This window comes from Pteropus vampyrus, unplaced genomic scaffold (genome assembly GCF_000151845.1).
Source record: "Pteropus vampyrus isolate Shadow unplaced genomic scaffold, Pvam_2.0 Scaffold359, whole genome shotgun sequence".
NCBI lineage: Eukaryota > Metazoa > Chordata > Mammalia > Chiroptera > Pteropodidae > Pteropus > Pteropus vampyrus.
The window spans coordinates 977,683-987,342 of record NW_011889140.1 but is presented as its reverse complement, the minus strand read 5'-3'; the positions used below and the strand labels follow the sequence as shown (position 1 = coordinate 987,342).

General features: G+C 39.0%; 2 protein-coding genes across 3 annotated transcripts in view; one reads left to right on the top strand and one right to left on the bottom strand.

The window, feature by feature from the left end:
• The window catches only part of LOC111731293 (serine/arginine repetitive matrix protein 1-like), a 461,631-nt gene that overhangs the window by 20,361 nt on the left and 431,610 nt on the right, over nucleotides 1-9,660 (top strand). For both annotated transcript variants that reach the window (XM_023522879.1, XM_023522878.1), the window contains exon 2: nucleotides 1,106-1,211. The gene's annotated coding sequence lies outside the window, so the exon portion shown is untranslated. The remainder of the gene's footprint in view (nucleotides 1-1,105; nucleotides 1,212-9,660) is intronic.
• The window catches only part of PTER (phosphotriesterase related), a 55,068-nt gene that overhangs the window by 6,968 nt on the left and 38,440 nt on the right, over nucleotides 1-9,660 (bottom strand). The window contains exons 3-4 of the mRNA XM_023522883.1: nucleotides 5,900-5,917; nucleotides 684-824 (exon numbers count right to left, since the gene is read on the bottom strand). Coding sequence (XP_023378651.1) covers nucleotides 684-824; nucleotides 5,900-5,917 — 159 coding nt within the window. The remainder of the gene's footprint in view (nucleotides 1-683; nucleotides 825-5,899; nucleotides 5,918-9,660) is intronic.

Here is a 9,660-nt window from a genome sequence, read left to right as displayed (position 1 = left end):
GTCATCCTCGCCATTCTCAAACTTATTTCTCCTCCGAAGTTCCCTAACATGGTGCACTCGCTGTTCATGTCACCAGCCAAGTAACCAATCATATAACCAAGACAAACCAGGTCACCATCCATCTCTGACTCCCCCAATTTCCCGCTTGGTCGCAGAGGGTGACTTGTATGTTTGCTTTCACTACATACCAGACAGTTTTGAAAGGTTAGATTTCATATTTTTGGTCTTTAAGACATTATACTTATAGCATTTAAGTTGCCATCAACTCTTTAGTGAATATTTTTAATAAAACCCTTCAAAAATTCGTTGTATGAAGTTATGACTTTAGCGTGGTCAACCTGGAGAAGAAACATCGTACTTTATTAGAGAGAAGAGGAGGAAAATGTCTTTTGTTCTCTTATTCTGTGGCAGGGGTTGACTGTTATCTGTGTTTCTTGTCAGCTGCCCATCGGCACTGAACTTCTAAGGCTCTGCTAAGCCTTTGCCTACTTCAGATGACTCATTTTCTTCTTGAAATAATATATAGAGATTTTCTCCCTGAAACAGCACTAATATATTTTTCTCTACAAGTCTCTGGTTCTGTCTGCTTTACTGTTTTCAGAGTCTTTGCTAATACTCACCCAGATATGAAAATCAAATGGGCTGGCAAAAGGAAACACTGTGAGAGATTTAATCATATTTACCTTCTAATTCTTTTATTATCATCAGGCATGTCAATATCTGGGTTGAATTGGTAATGAAGGAGTTCGGTACCAAAGAGATCATATTCCAAGTAACAGCCAAGTTGAGCAAACTCCAGTAGTTCTTTCTTATCATGTATAGTCCTAGAGACAATAAGACAGACATATTGTTATTACTGAGAGCCTGTTTTCCACATACACGGATTAAAAGTTTTAAGCATATTATGTACTGAAACATAACTTTTGCGACAACTTTTGAATCGGCTCAGACGATGTGACTATAAAATAGTAGATCCACTTTGTCACCAGAAATAAAAGAATTTACCCATCCAAAAGGGAATTTTTCCCTTCTAAAGTATTCAGAAACTATAGACATTTTAATTATGCTACCATTATTCAAAAATACCTTTGTAATTCTCCTACAGAATTGTCTTCAGGATATGGTTCGTAAACATTTGAAAATCCTTAGCGGGACTGCCGTGAGCTGTGGAAAATGGCAAAGGAAATTTGGCACTGGGCGTGGTGAATGAGGTGAGTGATACCTGGGGAAAACCTGAAGCTAAGGTAAGGTAAGAGGGTCACTTTCTTGTGATGATTATGATGTGGTTCTAAAATTAACTTCAAAGCCTAAGTAGCTATCGTCGTAACTTTTACAAAAGAGGCCATACTCCTACAGATATTTATGTTGTGGTGTGCTTATTTTTAATTTATTTATGATGATTTTTGTGGATATCTTCTCGTCTCAATAGCAACTGCTATAAGAATATCAGTATGTTATGATGTAAGACTGTGTAAATGAATGGGAATGGAGAGAAACGTAAATAAGCGCAGTAAACAAACAGAGGAGTAGAGTCTGGAGCAAGAGTAGGTGACCTCAGGAAATTTAGATTATAACAAGTAAAAAAGGGATGAATTAAGTTAGCCCCCCAAAAACCATGGTAGAAATTCAAACACATAGAGAAAGAAGAACGAAAGAAAAAAAAGCATTCTACCAAAAGACAATAAATATGGGAAAATGAGATGGAAAAATGCACCCCATTAGACATTGTGTAAAGGGAATTAAGGACCTGGATAAAGGGAGTGATTGTTTGGGATCCCAGACTGGCCTAGAAGAAGAGTTGGAATGTGAGACAGTCATTGTCTTATTTGGCTTTAATCTACTCCAATATACTATGACTTTGGCAACTCCATGATGCAAGGATTAAAGCACTTTTATAGGTCTATATGTCTGCTTCTGAGAGGTCAGAAGTGTTTTCACGGCCTTTCTTCCAAGCAGTAGGAGAACCAATTAAACCTCCAAGTGTCATGAGCACGAGAGGTCTCTGCTGTCCTGAGATGCTTTCTGGGAGTTCATTATTGACTTTCACTCAGAGCAATCACGGTGTAGCTGGCTCCTTTTTATTCTGTTCACCAATTCAGCATAACTTAGGGTTCACAATGTTGTTTTAGGCAAGGAGGCTAAAATCTTTGTACTATGAAATGTACATTAGTTCTGTGCTGTCTTCTATTACTAACTACTCCTTTTCCACCTTCTTACCATGGAGACCATCTTTTGCTTCCAAAATCACTAGGCATTAAAGAGTATGTGTTTTTCCATAGTAAACATATTCTGTTTCCCCCAATGAACCATGCTTAAAAACAAAATATACAAGTAAAATAGCATAATGGGGAAGAGATAAGTTTTGTGTTTTTCCTTTTGAATCAATTTGTTCAGTTTGTTCATTACCAATAGAAGCAAGGCCCTGTGGTTGGGGGGAGTCAGGGAAAATGGAGGTGCCAGTAACAGGTTGGACCAGACACTTCTTTCTGCTCCTAATGTCTGTTTCCTTCTTTGGGTCTGATGCCTTGAGACTACGTTTTCTAAATTTTAAGTGATCTATTGAGGAATATGTTCAATAAAAGTTCCACAGTAAATGAAAAACCATAGGAAAACCTTTAATCTTAGATCCAATTGAAAACAATGAGCGAAGTTGCTCACCATCATCATCATAATCATGGTTAAAAAATTACGCAAACTTCCTGAGTTTCTGACGTGCATTATATTTATTATCTCACTTAATGTTCTCCACAGTCCCATCGGGTAGCACTTTTACAGATGGGAAAATTGGGACTTGAGAGATTAGATACTCAAGGTGATGTGCTGAAGTAAAAATTCATTTCAAGGCTAGAATCTACTCTTTTAACTGTCATACCATATGACCTCGCCTGTCGCTAAATATTTTGTACTCAAATGACATTTTCCAAAATTGCATGGACTGTTTGTACACATCAGATTTAAAAAAAATTTTTATTGTGAAATTTAATTCCCTCCCTATAGTACCCTAACTTAACACTTGAAAAATGGAGACTTTACCATCAAAGGGGGTGAGAAACCCCCAAAGTAAGAAGGGATTACTTTGTGGAGGTCTTTAATTGCTACTTCAAGAGTAAGTACATGTAATAGAGAAGATTTGACCATTATAATTCGAATGACGTGGTCACAGGAGGAGAAGGGACTATACTAATCATGACCGTTGCTCACGTCCTGACTAGGAGCTCGACATTGCTCTAAGCCTCATACAAATTGATGGGCATGTGTTAAGGGTCTTCTACCACCAGACCAGACCTCTCTCCTGAAGCCCAGACCCATGTGTCTTATTGCCTGCTTGTCACCTCCACTTGGCTATCTGACAGACAGCTCGAGTTAAACACTTCTCTAACCAAGCCCCTCATTGGCCACCCTAAACCACCTGCTTCAACACCCTTCGCCATCTCAGCTAATAGCTTTTCTATCCATCCAGTTGCTCAGGCCAAAACCCTGTAATCATCCCTGACTGCTTGCTTTCTTTCATACTCCATATCGGGATAGACTCTGTGCCTGACTTGCAAAATATGACCAGAATCCAGACAGGTCACCACCTCCCTGCAACCTTCCTGGTCCAAATGACCACCATCTCTTGCGAGATCCCTGTAATAGATTCCCAGCTGCTCCCCTCGCTTCTACCTTTGTTCTGCTATAGTCTATTCCAATGTAGCAACCAAAGTCTATCTTTATGTTTAAGTCATATCAGGTCCCTCCTCTGCTCAGAACCAACCAATGGCTTCCCATTTTCCTCGGAGAAAACATCAAGGCCTTATGGTGGCCTGCGAGGCCCTGCATGATCTCTTAGGATGTGGTCTTACACAGCCTCATCTAAGAGAGGAAGGGGGAGTGTAGGAATCCACATCTCTAGATATCAATTATATATAAATGCGACCTATCTTATCAATGTTATCTGAAAGATATCTCCATAGGTAGAGAGACCTTTCTAGAGGAAGACTAACGTGCTCCATAATATTCATTAACATATGTAAGTTTTGGCAGTAACCCCTGGGAATTCTTATCCTGTAGAACAGCAATATAGAAAAGAGTGTGACTCTGGGGGAAATGGTCCCTCTGTAAAACACAAAATTTTTGTAGCCACATGTAGGGGAGATTTCTTTAGAAGAGAAGCAACTACACCGATATTTTGGATATTATAGAAAATTCAGTTAAAAAAAGAAGCAGACAAATTTTTTGTAATTAAAAATCCAGGATGTATAAATATATATATGCCTATCATAGATAAAGGTATAGATAACTATGTTATTTTTTTACTGATGTTTAGTGGTATGACACCCTCTGGATAACTGAATATTAGTGTGTAGGAAATTAAGAAATGAATTCACTGAAATCTCTTTACTAAAGTGCAAAATCCATGTAGAGAAAATAGTGTCAGTGATCACGCATATTTTTCATAGGTCCTGAAAAACATAGAATTTGGTATTAGATGTTCACGAGGGGTAGGATGGGAAAAGTAGGTGAAGCAAGAATAATAAACACTTGATCATCATCAGGTATTTAAAGTAGCCCTATCTCATTTAATCCTCACAAACACCATATGAGCTAGCTATGATCGTTCCCATTTTATAGATGAGGAGACTAAGTCTCAGAAAAGATGAGTAACTCAAGTTCCAAAATGAGGAGGTATGAATAAATCCAGACTGTGTTTGTCTTCAGAAGCCATGCTCTTAGCCCATGCTGCCCCTTCTGTGATGGGGACACCCCCCACCCCCAGCAGCTCCCTTTCTTCTCACCAGCACTTACTTACCTATAGAGAAATCCACCCCACTACAGACATCCTAGCGTACCCTGCACTGCGAATGTCTAACAAGGTGACTTAACCACGTGAAACTGACATTCAGTTGGATGATTTCCAGGCACTGTCAAGGTGCTATTGAGATTGCATTTATGCAAGTGACTTTTTTCCCCTTGGAGAAAGGATTGACCCTAGATGTCACCATGGTACCATGGGAAAAGGTCCTGCACTTGGCGTCTTTGAGATCGGGATTAAGCAGGGATCAGTGATCTCACGGCACTTCTCAAACAAGTGGAGGTGTCAGCCTCGGCCGGTGCTACTCATTCCATATTCTCTATCCGTCATAACGATATCTGTTCTTATTCTGGTCTTCCCCAGCCTTTAAGGTAAGTACTTTTCACCTCTTGCCCTAACCAGTCATCGAGGTGATTGTGAGATGCAGAAGAGCTACTGCATTTCGCACTGGAGGGACTTCCTTCTTCAAGGTGGGTGAAGTGGTTGTAATGTCATTTTTAAAATATCACGGGATTTCCCAAGATGAAGATGAGATTTTGGTATCAAGTATTTGTTCTCGTCATTCGTTTTATATTATTTCTTCTTTTGCATGTTTTACACTTTTGCTCCTCAAGTAATAAGCAAATTTCTACATATAAAGAACAGGTATAAATTTATGACAACTCTATTGACATCAGCTAAGAAAATAGTGTCTAAAGTGATTTGGCTATCTTCATTTTCAGAATATGGTTATCATTTACTAGTGTGTTAAGGCTGGCACTATAGCAGGACTGTTGATTCTCTTTTTCATACCTCTTTCTATTCTAGATCTTATCCAGGTGCTGAGGGGGTTAGTTTAATGTCAGAAATGCACTCTGAATGGGAACTAGGAGGTCTGTGTGAAGTGATAATTTAGACAAGGGTTTGTGGGCTATCTAGGTAGAAAGAACTCAGGAGCAGAGGAGAGGATGTGATCTGTGGGTGTGATCAAGATGATAGCATACTTTACATTTGTCTTGGGCTTTGCAGTTTCAAATAACTCTCAAATACATTATTTCATTTCATATATTCAAGCACACTTTCATGAATTGATATAGCAAACATTTACTGTCTCGTACTATCACCTACCGTATGCGTGCTTCTGTGCTGTGAATACAGTTATGAATTAGAATTTTAAGCTGGTATCTTAAGGAACTTAAAGTCTAGAGAAGGAGATAGATATTTAAACCAATAATTACAAATAAACGTGGTGAAAGTTTTTTTGTAGTGCAAATAAATACAAAGTATTATGAAAGAATAATGAAAGGAGTGACTCATTTGAGTTGAGTCTTGAAGAAAACTGTTCAGATAATTGTTGGTTGGGTGAGGGTATTGGGTGACGGATGGAAGATACAAGAGATCACCTGTTGAGAGGCAAAAAAAAAAAAAAAGAGCTTGTTGTTCCTGATGAGGCTATAATTATGAGAACTAAAGTTCACGAGGGAAGAAACATCCACCCACCCACCCATCCATCCATGTATCCATCCATCCATCCATCTATCCATCCATCCGTGCATCCATCCATCCATCCATCCATCCATCCATCCATCCATCCATCCACCCATTTATCCACCCACTCACCCATTCATCCATCTAATAAGACATTGTTTATCATCTACTTACTCTGAGATATAACCTAAGAAAGCAAAGACAAAAATCACACGGTCCCATCCTTCAAGAAGTTCAATGTCTATTAGGGAAAAGAAACATGGTAACAATCGCTTTACAGATTTTACTGTGTGTAAGAATTAAAGTACTACTAGGAATTGGGCTGGCATGAAGAAAAAGGAGATAGCAAACATTGCTTGGCTCATTCAGGAAAAGCTTTGTACAGAAGAAAACCTCCGATGAGCTGCATTTTGAAGAAAGACTCTGTCAGGTAGATAAAGGAGGATGGGGTATCACAGCCGAGGGACCAGCTTGTGTGAGAAGCATGTAAGAACAGTCAGCCCAGGCACTCAAAGTCATGGTCAGTGTGGCTTCAGCCCACATTTCGTGTGTGTATTATTAGAACAGTGGGAGATGAGTTGGAGGGATGGGTGGGGACCAGATGACCAAGACATTTGGATTTGGTGCTGAACATGACAGGGAACCATCAAAGAGTTGGAGGAATATAGTCAGATTTGCATTTGGAAAGATGCTAGTCTTGGCAATGTGGAGATGAGATCAGGGAGCAAGGCTAAGGGAGCGACTCCTGTTTGGGGACTATTACAATAGTTCAGGTGACTGATAAGGGCCTGAATTAAGTTCACAACAGAGGGATGGGTAGGAGGGGTTATATACCGAGATCTCAGTGAAGTAGACAGGTCTTATCGCGTGGGGTGCAGGGGAGGGAGGACTCTAAGCTAACATCCGGGTGTATAATGCTGTCATTGACCAGAATAGGGCAAGCAGGCAGAGTAAGCAGTGAGGCACTATCCCCATCCTGAGAGGGCTGGACGAGGAGAATCTAGGGCCCATCTTGGGCAGTTGATTAGATACTGGTGTCATTTAATGATACGAAGAACATGGAAGGAGCAGGTTCTGAAACTCATAATGAACTGGCGAAACAGTTATGCCGCATAGTAACGTACTGCATAAAGGAAGAAACTAAAGCTTGGATCTTTTAAGTGATCAAGGACCCAGTTGTTCCTACTCCTAGTCTCGTGCACTTTCCAGTATGTGCGCTGTGACTTTGCTGTACTTCATCAGCCATCTCCACCCGTGATGTCCTGGGCCCAGCGGGTGAGCACTATGTGGGTGCTCTTATTTGAGACCAGACTAGCTCAGGGCCTGAAACATGCAGAAGCACAGAATACATTCAAGGCTAAAACTTACGAACTTGACAAAATGATTTTTTTTTAATTGACATCCAAATACAATAATAAATATATAACTGATTTAGTCAAAGCAATGTTGAACTACAGTGACTTATCATTACAAAAAATTATTTACACTGCCAAATTTCTCCATGTAACACCAATGGGTATTTGTACAGATAGTATTATGTGAGTCTTTATTATTTTACGGGAGTTTTTCAACAACAACCCGGAAGATTTCTTAAACTCACCTAGAACTGTTGATGTAATAACCTAAAATGAATTTTAAAATATTTATAATGTAATACTTAAAAGAAATTAATATATAAATTACTATAATCTAATAAATGTTAACATAATTCTAAAACACTATTCATGTGTATTATACTAATTGCAGTTCTACCTTAATTATAAGTCTGAAAAATTAATTGAAAAATTTTAATGAATTTATTTTAATGTCAAAATGGCAACTACTAAATAGAATGATGGAATTTTTTAATGTGTGGCCAAAACATTGTTCTCTGGTTAGAAAGTAAATTTGTTACTTCAATGAAATATTTACCAGAAACTTTGGTTTCGCACAAACACAAAACCAGCAATTAGAATGATACCTTCACATTAATACGTGTCATTTAGGTAGGCATTTTAAAGATTCGTTTATCTTTTTTATAGCCTTCGTTTATCTTTTTTATAGCCTTCGTTTTGTGTTAAGGGATTACTTTTATGGAACAGTCTTTTCAATGTTAGAGAAGATTGAGAATCTCTGAAAAGCAATAGAAAAATAATTTAGATTGCCAGGTATTTATTCTGTTCCCCATGATCTGTATTTGAGCAAGCGTCTTCCCTCCACTTTGTTCAGTTCCGTGACTGCTTCTGGGCCCATGCCATACAGAGATGTTTAATGACATCATAGGAAGGAATGATGTCACACTTTCAATATTATGACTTAAGTGTAGGCTTAAGCAAAAGGAACAGATGGCTGCAAGAGAGCAAAACCCTTGTTTAAATTAGACCAAAGCCAGAAGTTGGCTCTGAATGGCGGAATATAATTAAAACGTTATTTTAAAATACCTTTTGCGGTTTATACACCTTAGGAAGGGCTTTTTATCATATGAACTTTCCAGCTGCCACATCGCACAAAAGACGCTGCGTTGTTCATGTAAGGCGATACACAGTTCAAGGAGCGACGGTATTGAGGAGAGTGAAGATAAATCTCCTCGACATGGCAATCCTATTTGTTAAAATGTCACATTTCATGGGAATGGTGTCAGAGTCATGAAAAATTGCTTTAGAAGAAAAAAAAATTGCTAGCGGAAGGTTTTGGTGGGTATAATGTACTTAAGAGAATGCATGCCCACTGCCTGCACTGGCCCTGACGCTGGGCGGGTCTGCCCTGGTGTCTCTGTTCAAGAATGCAATTTCGGATAGTCAACAAATATCAATTAGCAGCACAATTTAATTACATTCCAGTTGGCACTTTTCTATATATTACAAAGCTTCGCAACCTTTTAATTTACCAAACATTTGTCTGGATTTTCTTTTTAAACAGTCCTTCCTATGAAAGAAAATCCACGTTAAACAATAATGGGAGACATCTGCATAACACCTAAAGAGTTCAAACTAATTCTTCTTAACCCCTTTTGACAGCTGGGCAAAGGACTCAAGGTCATGCAAGGTCGCGCAGCAAGTAAGTGCTAGTGTCGGGACTAGAATGAGGCACCGTGACTCCGGCACCCCTCAGTTCTCTGTTTTCCCACGCAGGTGCAGACTGGATGTCACATTAATGAAAGCGTAGCTGCTGCAATTGTCACCACACAGTTTCAACCTGAAATGTATTCAAGGTTTGGGTTTCTATGTCAGCTGAGTACTCTCTACAAGGCAATGTAGATTTTTATGTAAAATTTAGCCACAGTCATACCTAGGTATATACACAGTAGCCGCAATGGCATTTAAAGGCATCCAAATTTTTTAAATATTTTCCTGTCGTCTGCCATAGTGATAACAGAAGAATGGTCAGTGGACATTAGTAAATGGGAAAAAAGGAAGTGGTAT